Source organism: Austrofundulus limnaeus, unplaced genomic scaffold (assembly GCF_001266775.1).
Source record: "Austrofundulus limnaeus strain Quisiro unplaced genomic scaffold, Austrofundulus_limnaeus-1.0 Scaffold59, whole genome shotgun sequence".
Taxonomy (NCBI): Eukaryota; Metazoa; Chordata; class Actinopteri; order Cyprinodontiformes; family Rivulidae; genus Austrofundulus; species Austrofundulus limnaeus.
In genome coordinates, this window is record NW_013952461.1 from 2,115,687 (window position 1) to 2,133,437 (window position 17,751).

Here is a 17,751-nt window from a genome sequence, read left to right on the forward strand (position 1 = left end):
CATCCACATGACAGAGAGGGGAACGCAAAAATGACTCAACCTGCTAATTACCTTACTGCTTACCTTACTTACAAGATTATTTCTTGGCTTGGGACTTTTCTGTATAAAGTTTGCATGTTCTTCCATGCACATACAGTATGTTTAGTTTAGTTTAGTTTACTTTTGTTTGTTTTTTCTTCTTAATTTCCCTCCCAGGGCTAAAACAACAACAACATAGGTTTGAATAATTGGCAACTTTAAATTGTCTCCAGATGTGAGCGAGGGTGAAAAGTTGCCTTTATGTAATTTACATCTGACTTGGCCAGGATGTACCCCGCCCTGACTAACTGCGCTCTACATGGTATTTCCTACATAGAATCAGTGTTTTAACACTATAAACACTAAAAAGTACTATCCGTATGGCTGACTAAATGTGAAATAAATAATACAGAAATACTATCAAAAGTAAAAGTAAGAGTTGTACTCACTGTTGAGTTGTGATGAATAGTTGCCATCTTGAATWCTGAACTCTCACTTCCTGACAGGGAATTCCCACACATRATCCACATGCATTATGGGAGAWATAGTTTATARTCAATGCTGGATTTAAAGTGACTTATTTTGATACATAAATACAGAACTGTTCAGCTATTTTTCCAGGGGGCACAGCTACTTAAACCCAACAACTTGRTAGCACAKGGCCCTTTTAGAGGRYTGGATRGATGTCACTCGTGGGCCACATTTGGCCCKTGTGCCTTTAGTTTGACACATGGTCTATTGTTATCTGTGCATCATAAATGAGCAAACTTAGGAGCAAAGCAGTGATTGTCTACACTGCATCTTCAAAAACCACTTGGTCAGTAAATCATCGTTGCTTTAGTTGCTTCAAACTCCATTGGAAGCCAAAGACATCAGAAAGAGTGTGAAGGTCCACCAAATGTTCAGGAAAGTTGCTGTGCTCTAAGTTTTCTGCCTCAAGCATTCAACTGCCTTTTCTAATAACTCGCTCAATCATCACTTATAAAATTCAACCATACAGGCACAGAAAGATTTCATTTTCTCGTTTTCTTGACTGAGCCCCTAACTACTTTAACATGCCAGAGGGTGTTGAGAGGGAGAACAGATCTGCCATGATGGTCTCCATTTCRGTTGCATTATTTGTATTGTGGTAGACATCTACCCTGTGGTCAACCCTTAGGGCTYGAGGCTACAAGACAATAAGTGATTCTAGAGGCAAGCTGAACAACTGTGGAGAATAACTGTAAATAAAATATGGAAATGGTTTTCTAGTGTCTGATTCACTGGGGGGATAGGGGGTGAAAAAACAGTTTGGAACATCCAAATGTCAAACAGATGACTTGTTTTCACACAAAAAGCAGATAGTTGGCATGTATGCTAATTCCAAGAATATATTATTCTCTCATGTGTGGCTTATCATGCTCTAAGACATTTCTGAGTGTCATGTTATTGAGACAGGTAGCTTTGAAGAAACTAAAGGCCAGGCTTTCCTTCAACAACACCTGAAATTTAGGGCTGGCAATGAAGCAGCAGAATTTTACTTTTCTTTTTTCAAACCAAGGAAAATTAATAATTAAACATAATATCACACCTGAGGTTAGTTTTAAATCCCAAATTTATTTTTGTTTCACTTCACTGCCTATAAACATTTAAAACTGAAAATTATAACAAACTATTTAAAATAGTTGTTAAAACTTTATTCCATTAGCCTGGCCCTTGCCTTCCTACGCAGCTCTGCTCAATTCTAGTTTCCCTTCACTGCTCCGTCTGGGATTTCTCCCATAGTCAAGGATTTCTTCGGGAGAATTTTCATTCGGGCCAATCAGAGAACAGATTGTCAATTTTCTACGCAGTAGCTGCTTGTAGTTTATTTTACCTGGACCAATCAACAAACAGAAGGCGGAGTTTTGATCAAGGTTGATTTTCTGAGCAGTGTCTGCTAGTTATTTTAGCATACGGCAGTGGAGGAAGTGAATGAAGCCAGTCCATGTTGATAAGGCTTCCAAATTAAATTTGTCTTGACAAATCAGCAGCTCTCATTTACAGTCGTCTCGTTCGGCTCGGTACTTTTCTCCTCTCAGTAGGGTTGTTTACAGCGCGTGCAATTTCTTGTTAGCTTCTTAGCTTAACCTCCATCACAGTGGAGCTGGCACGGATACGTCGCAGCCAACCGATCCAATCATTTTAAACTTCAGCAGAGGCCACGCCTCCAGCAAGAATCACTTCTCTATAGCTGCGAGTCCAGACCCTCGTCCGAAGCAAAGTGAAGGACAGGTCTGTTTTTTACCAGRCTAATATTCCATAGGCAACTAATGTTTTTTTTCTGATCATGAGCCAGACAAATTAAATGTGTGTTTGTATCTCAATTTACAAAACATTTGTTTAATTTCCTAAAATGTACTTCAATTTGTTAGTCTGTGTTTAGCTGCTATTCTCATGACATAACCACAAGGGAGGTAAGGCCAGTTCAGTGCTGAGAGGCCTTTAAAAGCCCATGTTCCTTTGTCTGCAGAAAGACACATGATCCTTTTAGTGTGCCAATCAAATCTGGATTAAATATCCCTTCCCAGAGAGCTTCTACGTCATTCTGTTCGACATAACAATTCAGAAAATGATTTTAGACTTTACATACATGAGTAACTTGTTTTAAATATAAAAAACACTTCAAAAACAAACTCTCGCTGAGAATTTTCACACTGCAAAAACAATTCCAGGTCATTCTGATTTTTCACTGAAAGCCATTTCAGTTTTAGCACCCCAGTTTTCATGCACAAAGCTGGGGGAAGCACTTCAACAAAAGCTGTCATTTCTGGGTCACTAACTTGTTTCAAGTTTTAATCTGTCTTTATTACAGTAAATTGGATTTCAACAAATATAGATCTCTAACTGGAGTAAAAATGGTGAGAATAACAAAAATCGTACTTTAATTGAAGGTGATTGCTGAGGGAGATGACTGGTAGTCACACTCTGATTAGAGTGGACTGAATCTGAATTTTATTATTTTCATCTCAGTGAAGCTTTCAGATGTAATCCAGTCTCCTTTTAATTKTACAAGTCCCTGATTTTACACTGAATCCTCTCAGCATGTTTTACAGGTTAGCATGAGACTCGAAGAAGTGACTTGTATCCTCATTTTTTGAAAGAATTTGTTGTATTTTTTCTTTTTTTCCTGTAAGTTTGTATCTTTCTTTCATACACTCTTGTGACCTATTTTTCTTTGGAAAAAGTTCAGATAGCTATTGAATAAATAACCAAGCCTATGGACAAATCAGATGCCTTCTGCTGCATTTAAGTTTTTTTTTGTCTTAACACTTTATTGCATCTGAATCTCTGTTTTAGGTATAATTCAAATAAGTAAGAGTGGAAAGAATGGGGGGGTTGAGAATGCATCAAACATAGGGCAGCATTTTAAATTTATAAAAACAAACCACAAGCTTGTTCTTAAAAATGTGCTTATGAAATTTACACAGTCCTGATGATTAAGCAAGTATGTAATAAAAACAATCTAAACGAAAACTGAAATYTGTGAATACTTGCTTTTCATAATTGCTGAAAGCTGCAGCGTAATGTGAAGTGCAAATATTGTTAGGTTGTGGCATAGCCACAGTCCACATTCCAGCCAGTATCTCTTTCAACATCCAAGCTTCGGCCTTCAAAAGCAGACAGTCAAACTGGAAATCCATCCCAGATCCAGCGCCTGTTTAATCTGTCAACACGGCTGTGATACCCCATCTGCAAGCCAACGTGCAGTCCTGCAACGTGAAGCAAAACATTTCCTCACATCCTTCAACAGACAGATTTAATACGAACTGTCACTGGAAAAATCCACAGATGATATTAAAAAAATGAGACGGTGCAGACGGTGAGTCCATCACACGTCGCATGTTGTTTGGTAGCCGCTCTATAATTTTAATCACATGTAGCTTTGTGTTTTTCCTTTCAATCAACTTCAACAGTTTAACTAAAATAAAATAAAGCCAATGTTTTTGGCGAGTTAGATTGAAAGGAAAGCAAAGGCTCAACATGTCTGACTTTTGACATTGTGAGCACAAGTTTATGATTGTTGCCTGTTCTTCCATTTATCCCTTCAATTAGCAGATTCTACAAATCACTTGAGCCTTCCTGTCCCATTTCCTGATCTGCATAAAAACAGAGCACCTTGTACTCTCACGCACAGCTCTTTAAACTTTAACTCCCAGCTGTTCGGGTGTCAAACCTGAAGCAGTTTACATCTCTGTTAGAAGTTACGCAAATCCTGCATTAAACAAATGTTTACTACAACAACAACTGACTAAACACTGAAAGAATAGGCATTCATATGTATATTTTATACAGCTCTAGATATAATTAAGAGACCACTTTAAAATGATCATTTTCCATGATTTTTCTCTTCATAGGTATATGTTTGAGTAAAATGTCACACACACACACACACACACACACACACACACACACACACACACACACACACACACACACACAATATATTACTCTGTGGGAGGTATTTTCTTGGCTTGATCTAAAATTTAAAAAGAAACATAAATTTCTTTCAGAATTGAAGATGTGCTGATTTCCATTAGCTCTATGCCGAAGATGAGTATTAGCTGAAATACTAACTGCACTCCGCTTCAAAGAGAAAAAAGCTACAAAAAGCAGCAATTTAATACAATTTCATTTCACTTTCTTAACACTGTAATCTCTGGTTTGTATCTCTTAAAGAAATCTCCAAGGCTGTGTAAAGCGATTTCTCCAAATGGCATCGCAAATCAGCCAGTAATTCCACCTTCTGCAGAACCTAAAAGGCTCAATGTGAGAGAATAAAATATAAATTTATTGAACATTAGCAAGAGGTTAGAACTGTGGTGCAAGAAAAACCTTAACTAACTGGTGTTGATTTTTAAACATGCCCTCCATCCAAAAACTAGGAAGCTGACCCAAGATTTTTTTTCTGCTTCCAATACTGATTCAAGTAATTTATTTGTGAAAACTCAATTCCATCTCTGTTACTCATTTCATTATGACCATTAATGGGTCAGGCACCACGTTATATAAAAGCTGTAAAATGTATACTGCCTTGTTGATCATCTACAAAGCCTATACTCACTTCAACACAAACATAATTTTCATTGACGATACATAATGGCAACTGTTTTCTATGACAACTACAAGCAATGCTAAAAAAACTGTAAAAGCAAACAGTTCATGCAGACTTCCTTTATTTTATAACCTTTTAAAAATACTATTACAACTTGTAGCCCTGTTGATGTTTGCCTTGGAAAAGCTGTAAAGGTTAGAAACGATGCTTCATTGCTTTGTTCCATGCAACATAACATTGTGCAAATGGTTAACTTAGCATAGCTGTTGTGTTCTCGGCTAAACTATTTTTCACAAAAAATCTTGGTCTTACTGTGAAGTTGCCAGGCAACTACAGACTTTAGCATGGTTTTGTTATATCTGCTGACAGAACCGCACAAGCTGCCTTCTTCCTAGTCTGGTGTACAGCAAAACAACTGTGGAGTGTGTAGTAAAACAGTATTCATGCCATACTAAAGATGTTATATGTCCATTTACTAGATAAACTCATGTTAAAGCTACAAGATACAAGAATAAATGGTCATCCCATCAAAATAACTTGGACTGATGGTGGGAACTGATGAAAAGCAGTGTAGACTGAACAGTCCTTGGGATGAAATYATTTTTGTTCCAAGTGAGAGAAGAATTCTTTGAGACGGTGCAACAAATCCAGTTCTTGCTTACTCAAAGAGATTGTAAAGATTATGACATATCCAATGCATAAATTCTCACACTATGTAAATGAAAAATAAAAAATACAGTACGTACTGCACAGCTCTGATTTGCATAGCAAATATATATATTGAAAATAATGGCATTCAAATGACATCCACAGAACTGCACACGAGAAATCCAGACTAAATACATTGAGACCACTATCTGATCAAGCCAAGTTTGTACTGAAGAATGTCACACAGCTTCACAGTTCCACAGATCAGTTAAGTACAGTGTTAGTGTGAATCTTCAAATGTAAAACGGTTATAGAACCAAGACATGAAAACAGACCTTGAGCAAGATAATTGGCTGAGTGTTCAGCCAGATTGGGGTAAGTGTGTAAGAGAAGAAAGCGAAATGTTCACTCAGCACAAGATTGGCTGCACATATACACACCCCAATATGACTAGATGAAATCAAACTGATAGAGAAAACTGYAAAGGACAAAAAGCTTTCTAGCACCGCATGTAAATTAAGTGCAAAAAACTGGCAAATGGCTAAATTGCCAGAAAGACAGAATGCATAAATGGAGACAGCAGTTTGTGGCTATTTGATCATCTGAAATAAGAGAAGACAACTTGCTCTTTTCTGGTAAAAAAAGGCTGATATACTCACTTTTCCACCTACATGGTTGCATTTTAAACATTAGAAAAGTATTGAAAAAAAAAGCAGATGGTGGTCCCACAGGAAGGCAAACAGGTTGAGCAATTGGCTCCATGTGTAGAGGCCCACTGTGCTGCCCAGCGAGACCCTCCTCCAGGCCTGGCTCCYGGGTAGAACCCTGATAACCCAAGCGAGGTACATTCAGCTCCTTCCAATCATCTGTCCATATGTGTATCGTGGAAACACTCATTGTCTGGCCTGTCACCTATAGGACCAATCAGCCTTGGGAAACTGTATGAGGATAAACTGTTCCTGACAGCACAGCTCCCTGGATAATTCAGGTGGACAAACTCCTCCAGTGTCCCTGAGCAAGGCACACCAGAGGCACAAAATCGAGATGCTGTCTCAAGTGGAGATGTTTTAGTAGCTCGGGGTTTTTGTTCACAGGTGAGGAAATGTGAAGCATTGTAGACAGATGGATTGGTGTGGCTTCCAGAGTATCGTGTATTCTGTTCTGGTCCTGAGTTGCCAGGTGAAGCTTTCTGTTTACCTGTGGGTCTCTGTTCCTCACCTGTAGTCACAAACTCTGAACAGTGATCAAATAAACAAGATCACAGATACAGACATTCAAAACAGGTTTTCTCTGCAGGGTAGCAGGGTTTTTTAGGGTGCATAAAGGACTATAATTTATAAACAAAGCCACACAGGTGACAGTTATTACTCCCATTGGATAGAAATGATGGAGGCAGGACAGACCCAGAAATAAAGATGGTGTTAATTAGTGGTGGACAAAGTACTCAATGCTAGTATTTGAGTAAAAGTACTGATACACATAGTCAAATCTACTCAACTAAAAGTAAAAGTTGCTCAGTCAAAAAATCTACTCAAGTTAAAGTACTGAAGTAATTACTTTTAAAAATACTTAAGTATTCAAAGGTACATGCATTTTAAATACTCAAGTATTCAAAGTAAAAGTACAAATTAAAATATCTAATATCAGTACATTGCTGTGTTGTTTTCAGAGTGATTTTACAGAACCTTGGAACTGTCAGAAATCACCTGATGTATYGACACATACAGTAGAACCACTGTGGTACAAATTTTGCACCACCTGTAAAGACTTCAGCAAAAAAAAAAAAATACAATAAAATGAGTAGTGAGTTCTTAAATGCAGAAATGTAGTTTATCCGCGGTGAACACAGAAAATGTTTAAACGTACAAACTATTTTTCAATCCTAAAATCTCAAACATGGAGCCATGTGGCCATSAAACTGGTTTCTTGGCTTTCTTCAACCATCTCCATTGCTGGGTTCTGTTTGAAATGAAGGTGGAGCTCGTGACTGTTAATGAAAATGATGTAATTTCAAATCTATCCTATGAGCTACAACTGTGATTGGTTCCCCATGAGGAACGTAGCGTGTGGCTAATTGCATTTCAAGAAAGAAAAACGGCAACAGCTGATAACAAAACTATGCTGAACCAAAAGTAACAAGTAACGAAAAGCTTCCTAGAAATGTAGCGGAGTAAAAAGTACAATATTTGTCTTTGAAATGTAGTGGAGTGAAATAAGTTTCCCAGAAAATAATTACTCACATAAAGTAAAGATACTCAAAAAATGTACTTAAGTACAGTACTCAAGTAAATGTACTCCACTACTGTCCACCACTGGAGTTAATACAACTGACTATAACAAATATCAAGAGCAGCTCAGTCAGTGGTGGTTTTGAGATGATACTTCTAATTTTGGGACAGCGTTGTCAAACGTGTGCGACAACCTAAAGGAGACAAGAGGCTCCGCGTTCCCTGACCCACAACGGCTTTTTTTTTGTGTAGCTCAGTGTTAGCATTAGCAACACTGAAGGGCTAATGTTACTTAGCAAAGGTGGCTTGTGAAGTCCAAAAAGCCATATGTTTTCTGTAGTTGGTTCAGTTCGAGGCGGGTCTGTATTCACACCAGCAGCAAACCGCACCAGAGTTCGTTTGGAAGCGGACTGAGACCACCTCAGAAATAGGTCTTGGTCTGGTTGTTTGATCCACACTAAGGTTTGCATGACTGTATCCACACCTGCACAAAAGGCCCGGACCAAGTACTGAGAAACTTTGATAAAGCCGCTGCTCCTCCACATTGAGAGGAACCAGTTGAGGTGTTTGAGGCATCTAGTAAGGATGGCCCCTAGGCCTCCTTATAGGGAGGAGTTCAAGGCATATCCAACTGGGAAACTATATTGAAGTGGGACKTACCGGTATATGTCTTTCACAATAGTTTAGAATCCTCCCAGAAAAGATCACTATGCAAAGAAATGTCTGAGCTTCTCTACAAGCTGCTGCCACCAACGACCTGACTTCATAATAAGTGGCAGACGATGGAGAGATGGATGGATGAAAAACAAAATGCACAAGAACAGAGCAACACAATAGTTTGTACTTGAAATAGTTTGACGGCAACATGACTCAGAGTCAACAAAAAAGCCTGAGGTATGCTGCTGAGTTTCACTGGCTAACCCTGACCTGAAGAAGCAACCTTTAGTTTAGATGTGTTAAAGTTCTACAAGAGGCAGACGGACAGAGTTCATTTATGCCTCAACTAAAGCTGAAAAGAATATTGTACAATTTCTCAAAATTTAGCAAACACAAATCGATGGGAAATTCAAATATGTACTGTTCAAATCTGAAATGAAAGTTGAGTCACGCACTTCTCAATCTCTGACTGACAGAACCACACACAATTAAATAGATTAGGCTTTGACTTGTTTAAACAAAATGAAGCCAGAAAAATGATCATCCACTTCAATTAAAGATGTCATGTAAGATTTATGTTTTATCCGCTGTAAAATTATTTTATTAACACACGCATTTACAATCTAACCTTTCAGTGTTTGGGTAATTTTCTGTGCAGGTGCTAACTTTGATTACTGTGTAAACAGTCACTTAACAGTTTAAGCTATTTGAAATCAGTGTGATTGCATTATTGAGATGCAGTAATTCTCAGAGAGACAGAGGAAGAGAGAGCGGCAGCACCTGTGTGCACTTCATTATCATTTGAGCAAAAAAATAAAAAAGTGCCTGAGACGTTTTATCGTTCAACTTTATGTCAGGCTCATAATAATTTCCTATGTGGGTCAGCAGAGGTCAGAAATAAAAGCATGATAAACAACAACACGTGTTAACAGGTCTGTGTGACAGGCTGCTGCTGTGTTTTTAAGGCAGGACTGAACTCTCCTCTGAAGTCCTTCAAACAACACAACACACTGCTGTGTGTCTGTGTGTGTGAGAGCTCCACCTGAATGGGGGAGCCTGAAACTAACTGCAGACTTGTGTACGGCTCTGCAACAGAAATAGCACCATGATGCCTCTAAACTGGATCATTATAGGCATCTTTTTTTCGCATCCCCAAATAAGGCACGGCAAAAACAGAACACAGCTTTTCTTGTTTTGGGGGAAAATACAGCCATTATGCGCTGCACGGTTAAAATCGATGATCTGGGTTTATAAGACACGATGTCGCCTTTCTTCTCCACAAACACGTCAAATAAATAAATAAAAACACGCGACACTGAGGCCACCACTGCGCTAAAAAAAGACTGATCTACTTCCAAATGAAACACTTCTATATGTTTTGAAGGCAGCAACAGAAAAGTCTGKAGAGCTCCGCGGCGCAAATGCTGATGTGCAAAAGGCACAATGAGTGAGTGCGCTGCGCCTCTGCGTCCTCAGAAGTAGGTGCTGTCATGCGCGCTGCTCCTGATGCTCGGTGCAGATGTAATAAGACTTAATACATTAGTCGGCCTGCTGCCGCTCTTCTTTCTTTATTCTGACTGCCTGGGCGAAATCAGAGAATTAGACAGTTTTTTTTTTTAATTCACTTGGTTGGCGCGGAGGGAGGAAAGTTGGCACGAGGAAAGCATGGCACAGATCGCCTCCATCCGGCTGTCCGCTTTATGGTCAGTTAGAAGCCTTATTCCCCCCCACATCGGCCACATATGTCCACAAGTCAGTGACAGTTTTATCGTTGGATCTCCAACACAGCAGGGAGGGGTGCGAGAGGAAAATGACACGACAGGGTCAGACTTACCCACGGCTAAATCCAGTAGATCTGCGCACAAGAGCAAGCACAATGAGAAGACGGTCATCTTTCCCTTGTTTGGCAATAAATCCCAAACTCCATCTGCGTTCACATGCTCCCCGGGTGTCGGCTGTGTAATCCCCACCATTCCAAAGGTATGCGATTGAAAGGTGCCCCCAAACTGTTCATCATGCAGCTCAAGTCTGAAGTGGGGGGAAATCGGAGAAGTTGACTATGAATGCAGCATTCAGAGCGGCGAAAATCGAGCGTCAGATAAAAAAAATCTAAAAAAGGAATAAAAAGAGGGGGGGATAAGACGAGTTCCTGAATGCGTTAAATGAACGAGCGCAGAGCTTTTCTTTCTCTGCTCTCAGATTAAACAATGGGGAACTGCGCTGAGCCGAGAAGCGATGGGCTCTGGAAAAAACAGAGCTTTGGATGAAAAACGTGTTCCACTATCTCCCCACCTCTCTCTCTCTCTCCCTCTCTCAGCCTCCCATCCTTTCCTCTCCTCCCTCCCTCCAGACAGACGCGCAGTCATTCCTGATCACTCGCTCTTTTATTTTTACACAATTTTCCTTAATCCGTCCCTGGATTCAGACCCTCTAATTCTGCCCATTAAGCCGATTTGTTTCCGTTGTTTTTTGTTGTTCCTTATAAAAAAATGAACCTTATACTATATCTGTATAGCTACAGCCCTGCTAGATGCAATAAAAAGAAGCCCAGCTGTGCAGTTGTCCAACACAAGGAAAACATTTACTGCAGATTATTTTATTGTTATATTAATATAAAACAAAAAGTATGTCATGTGAACAAAAATGTTTCTTTGGATCTAATGTTCATAAGTTAAATTATCAAATCAAGTTGTTTTCTCAGCAGGATTTACAATTTATTGTGGGACTCGTGCAAACAACTAAGGCAAAAAAAAAAGATTAAGCCTTAAACACAACTTGTTGAAAGAAAGCCATTAAAACTTATTTTACTTTCATAATTAGGCTCTGTTTAATGGGCCAAGTGAGGCTATTTAAGCTTAGTCTTCCAGTTTGAATTGGCTGCAATCATTTTTCCCCCTCTGCATCCRCCATACTGTACATGCTACAAATTAGAGGTTTTCACTAAGTTCACTGTTTATTACTTTGAATTTTTTTACATTTTTTTCTACAGTTTGTGTTGCAGCTACTAGTTWAAAAAAAGGTATAAGTTAGATAAAAATCGGTTTTCTTGAACTTTCTCCAAAACTGGAAGGAAAATAAAAGCATGACGGCCGCCACAGGTATTTGTGTGACTGCTTTCTTTCATAACCAGATGCCAAACCTTTCAATTCAAAATCACTTCCAATGTTTTTACTGATTAGAAATCAGTTGAGTTTTTATTTTTGTGAGGTTCACTGCTGCAGAAGGATTATAGTTGGGAGGTTGTTTATGAAACTGTATAAAGAACTGATGACACATCTTTTGGCTTTTAAATCAGAGAGCCATTTTGTAAATTTCACCTTCACTGAAATTGTGCCATGAATTTGTTTTAAATAAGACATCTTTCTCACCTCAAAACACTTGTCGTTATGCTTACCGGCACACACAAACTAACCCAGACCTTATTTTTCACGCCAAATGGTCATCTTCAGAATCATAAAAAAGTGCTCGAAAGATGGAGAGGTATTTTCCCAGACTCCAAGACTTGTCAAGGCTTGAGAGGTGCTTCAAGCTTTGTCATTCTAATAAGCTTGACCTTAACAAGGTCGACCCCTGCTCTGCCAGTCTATTTTACCCTGAATGATGTTTGCTTCACACAGGCCTTTTTGTGAAATGGTCATCTGAGTTTCCTGCCAAAGTTCAGCCATTATTATTTTTTCCTTCTCAATGAAAGCAGCCACCAGCATGCCAGATCCATTCTCTCAAAATATATATTCTGATGAAGAAAGTCATTGGTTTCCCATTTTCTGCAAAGCTGACTCAATATATCACGAGCATATATGTGTATTGATTTGCACAGCCCTGAACCGGCGGGACCTTTACTAATAAAGGAAGCTCAGGCAAACTGTTTTGCAGAAGATAGAGGTCTGCTGGGCCACATAGTCTCTCTTTTGAAGCCTTAACATGCAGTACAGCCATGACTCACTGAATAATGACTTGAATAAACAGTTTGTCATAAAAACAACTTGGAAAAAAAATTAGTTCAAGGTATAAACTTATTCTATTGCAGAGCATGTAAATGCAGCGCTATATATTTATTAGTGTTTATAGGGTGGAGAGGATGCTGCTGTCTTGGTTAAGGTCTGCAGTACTAATGCACTATCACAAATCTCTAGAGGGCACTGTCAACAACAATTTATTAGGGTAACAGAGCTGAACATGTTGCTGCCCATATGGCATACCAACCCCCTAACAAGGGGGRCTGGGGAGGTGTCTGCCCAGTGAAAGTCCACACTAGGTCGTTGGAAGCTCACTTTCCTTTTTTATGCCAGTGTTTCGAGTTTTTAAGGTGGCACGACGATTTTAACTGTGAGATCGCTTCTCTTCTTCCTGCTGTCCTTCATTAAAACCTCCTGTTTAAATTAGCTTGCATGTCATTATGATCACAGTTGAGCTTCTCCATCTGACGAGACCTACTGTATTTCCTCTTCAAACCTTATTTACTGAAATTAACCTAATTTAAGTCTGAAACAGATTCAGCCCTGCACGAAAAACAACAAACAAATAACAGTTTATCTGATTTTTTTTTTAACTCGGTTTTGTTTTTTTTAGTGAAAAGACATCTCTAAAAAAGGCGAACTGTAGACGTCCAGATTGGTCACTCATGGGTTTTAGCTGAATAGATCTTTTCTCCCTGTGCTTTGGCACGCACATTAGTTTGCTTACAGCTTGCACCTTGTCTAATTGCACATTTTTACGTAAAGTTCAAACAAGGTTCAGCCAACGGGATAAAACACTGAGCCATGAAATCCAAAAAAATAAAAAAAGGTGAGCACAAAGAACTGCTGGCTACTATTAACTCAGCGGGTTTGTGTTGATTCCCACGAGGAGCTGAACACGGTTTCTGCAGGGCCTGATTGAAACCTGTTTTCAGATGCTGCGCGGCTGAATTTAAAGCAGCTGAAGACGCTGCTCGTTTCGGAGGAGGAAGTGAAACGCACAATTAATCAAAATGATGTATTTGATGTGCTCACATTGGGTCTTGGATTTCATTTTACTTTTCAAAATCAGTTGTTTGAAAACTTCATAAGAAGYAATTTATTCAATACTAATGATTTAGAGTTTAAGAACAAGGTCTAAAAGTTCACACTTTTATTTTATTTTTATTTAGTCATCCACCTCTTTTGAATGATGAGTAATCTAAAAAACACAGAAAAGAACATTATGAAACACAAATAGATCAGTAAAGGTCAAACAGTTTTGTTCATCCTGAAATAAATAGTCCAGGCCTGCCTTGTAAAGTAAAACGGTGAGCAAAYTGCCATAACAGTTCAGTGTCATTGAGCTGCTACTATTTTAAGGACTTGGTAAAGGATGCACCAGATCGAAATGACCTGCAATTTTTTCAATTATTAAATTTATTCACCTTTATTTTTGTCACATCTCAACATAAGTTCTCAATAAAAACAGGAAATTTACCTTTAAATCTTTTATTACATCTAAGAGAAAACCACAACAGCCAAACAGCATCAACAAACATACACAAATAACAATAACACTTATACTAATAATACACACAATTTTGAAAAAATAATCTAAAATTTGGCACAAACTAATTATTCTGACCCATTTTAAGCTGAGTTAAACAGTTATGYTCATTTAACAATAAAGAGAATTTTCTGAAGACTTTGATTTTCAGTTTTATCTACAGCAGAGGGTTCCTTTGAACAGGACTGCTCAGAGATTAGGACTTACATTCAGGATTTACACTTGCATAAAAAATAGATAGGATTGTTTTAAATACATTTTTTCACTTTAGAATTTAGGTCAAGAGGAGGTGATTAATTTTGCCAGATTGTCAGATTACATAAGTATCAGATTAAAAATGAAYAGTGTTTTACCCATTTGCATTAGCCTAAAATGCCGTGCAGCCAGAKGAGCATTGTTTTTCTCATCATGGTGGAGGTGCACATCCTGGTAAAGCACCAGGAGAGGCCGGTTACTCTGCAAAGGAGCACAGGGAGGAGGACGTTTGAAGCCAGAATTGGCCGATGGTCAGTGGCCAGTGTTCAGTTCAAGGTCACCTGAGGCTGTGTGAAGAGTCAGCAGAGGTCAGCTGGTGGAGTCAGAGGTTGGGGAATAATGCGGCATCTAAAAGTGAACTGTTACAGAACTTTTTTTTACAGTTGCAAAAAGTTACTCTTCGACTTTTGTTGTATTTATTCGACTCTGCTGGACTTTTCGAAAACCACAAACTTAAGTAAATAAAAAAACTTATGATACTGAAGGAGAGGAACACAAAAAAAAAAAAAAAAAAAAAGCTGCAGCCTCCCACCAAAGTCTCCTCTGAAGGAAATTAAATAAAATATTTTAACACTAATAGCTAACAGCTCACAACAGGACAAATTGACTTTGAATTAGGAGAAGAATCTTTCTCAGACTGCAGTTTGTGGTCCCGGAGGCAGAGCTTTCAGTTATCGAGCTCCTCTCTTGTGGAACCAACTTCCAGTTTCTGTCTGTGAGGCTGACAGTCTGTCCACTTTGAAAGCTGGACCAAAGACTTTCCTTTTTGATAAATCCTATAGGCCTAGGTTTCCTGAGGTATTCCTCATTTCTGCTGCTATAAGTTTAGACTGTTGGAGAAGGAAAAAAATTAGTTTGCACAACTCAAATTTTCTTACAAAAAAGGGAAAAGAGTAAATGGTTGCCTGGTTCTGAAGAATCATAAAAATGGGATAATCAGCTCCAAAAAAAATACCATGTTTTTAACAGAAAACAAAACGTGTTTGAGCTACATGCCTTTGTATGTAGTCGAAACACATCTAGTGCTGGTTATCCCATTTTTATTAGACTGCTGGAGGACAAATTGACCACATTTCCTCACTTATGGCGGGATGTTCTGGTCTGAATGGACCGAAACCTTCTCGGGCAGAAGCTTTCGGTCCATTCGGACCAGAACATCCCGCCATAAGAGCAGTTTCTTCCCCTCTGCCGTCAGACTCTTGAACATTTAGAACACGTCACTCTAGAATTCTGCCTTGGCCACTTTATCACTGGTTTCTTAAACAGCACAACTCTGACTATATTGTTTTTCTGGTGACTTTTATCATTGGATCTAACTGCACTACTCCAAATATTGTCTGCTCCAAATACTGTATTGAATTCTGTATTTTACTATATCTTTCCTTTATTCTTTGTATTTTCTTCTTTTGTTATGTTTGATACCTACAGCACCTTTACACCGTAGCAAATTCCTAGTCTGTGAATCCTGTTCATTGACAATGGCAATAAAACTGATTCTGATTTGCTGCTGTCTTTAGTCACTCATCTCTACACGTTTGTTGTAATATAGTGTGTTTTCTTTGTCTCTCTCCCAGAGGAAAATGCACCTGGACCAGTCCTTCTGTGTTTATCTTTTTCCTGTCCTCTCAAACCCAGCCGGTTGAGGCAGATGGYCKCCTGTCCTGASCCTGGTTCTGCTGGAGGTTTCTTCCTGATTAGCAGGGAGTTTTTCCTCTCCACTGTCTCTAATGTGGTGCTCAGGATGGGAGACTGTGCTGAMGTGATTCAACACAATCTGTTGGCTTCTTCAGATTGTTTTGTGTACAGTGCCCTGAGACGACATATGTTGTGACCTGGAGCTATAAAAATARCCTAAATTTAAGTGAATTGGACAAGATTCATCCTAAAAAAACACCTGAAACTCAACCACACCAGCTGCATTGTTATATTATTTCAGTAAACAAATAAAATAAAAAAGTACCAAGAAAAATGCAACATATTGTTTAGTAATACCGGGTTAGAAATTTAGAACAGTTGCAAATTAAAAATTTATCTGCAACTTCACCAGTATCGTCACTAGTATTACGATGAAATCTACATAGAGTAACTTCTCTAATTGAGCAAAACGAAAATACTAAATAAAAAGTTTTAATACATTTGAATACTAATGATCTTTGTGCTCTGCTGAGGTCTTCAGATGAATAACGTTGGGGCGTTTTATAAAAGTTATTCAGTAGCTGTTAGCTGGAAGCTAAACTAATGCTAGATTCCTAACAGCACTTTACATTTTGGATGCTAAATGTATCGACTGCCTTCCAAGTGCCTCTTGCGATTGTGGAATGCCCACCACTAACATTAAGCAGTCGCATCAGCTTAGCATTTATAGGYTGAATTAGCTTTGGTGGGGGTAAACAAATGCTTCATTTCACACAACAGTCAGGTCAAGCTGGGAACWTCATTTACATTCTTTCAACTTTGCAGACTCGATTCTGAACGGAGCCAAGCCTGTTTGTTTAAGCCAGTTACATTTAGTTAAGACGGTAAGCCTCATTAATAGACATGACTGTCAGACTCCCGATCAGCAACACAGGCAGAGTCTTTCACTTTAAAATACTTTAATAATTCATGGATCGTGCAGAGGACAGATGAGGCTGCAAGACCAATCTACTTGCGGTCAGCCTGAAAAACAGGCTTCCCTCGCAATTTAACAAGCGAAAGACAAACAGTTGAAAAGAAAGTGTTTAAWATTATTTGAAACTTTATAATACAAAAAAATAAATGCAGTAAATTCAAACAATTAAACAATGTGTCAACGAGTCTTGACGAAAGAGGAAGGTTGTTCTAAACATTGTCAAGAACTGTGCACAATTCAGTGGGTTCAAAGTGGCTCAATTGCTTCCATCTCTTCATGTGGCAGTAATGTTTGCGGTGTGGAACTGCACACGAAGCTTGAATTGTTCTGTCACTGGGACCATCTAACAAGATGACATGAATCAATTGTGCATGTTGAGCACACAAACCATCGATGCGACCTTTGTGTTTGTTTCTCTGTCAGACACCTGCAAACAGTGGTGCAATCATGTGGGCACTCATGAGGGGATGAGGCTAGACAGGACTACCTCATTTTGAAGCATTAAGCTGCCAAGAAGATGTGTATGTGTGAAATTGGAGGAGGAAACAAAAGGATCCATAAAATAAAAACATGTAGCCACTGGTAAAAAAAAAAGTAAACTTACAAACTTTAAAAAAAGAATGCTCCTATGGCTTTAATTAAAAAAATGTTGTGTGGTGGAAACATTCATGATTTATTCTGCATTGATATTTTTAATTGTTTTCAAAACTTGCTCTTAGTGTTAGGGCTGTGAGGCAGGGTGAACCCAATTGCAG

The 17,751-nt window shown here is 38.7% G+C and overlaps 1 protein-coding gene across 1 annotated transcript in view; it reads right to left on the reverse strand.

The window, feature by feature from the left end:
• Positions 1-10,966, reverse strand: part of igsf21a (immunoglobin superfamily, member 21a) — a gene marked incomplete at its 3' end in the record, with an annotated part of 179,707 nt that extends 168,741 nt beyond the window's left edge. The window contains 1 exon segment of the mRNA XM_014009607.1: positions 10,460-10,966. Coding sequence (XP_013865061.1) covers positions 10,460-10,598 — 139 coding nt within the window.
• Positions 10,967-17,751: the final 6,785 nt, after the last annotated feature.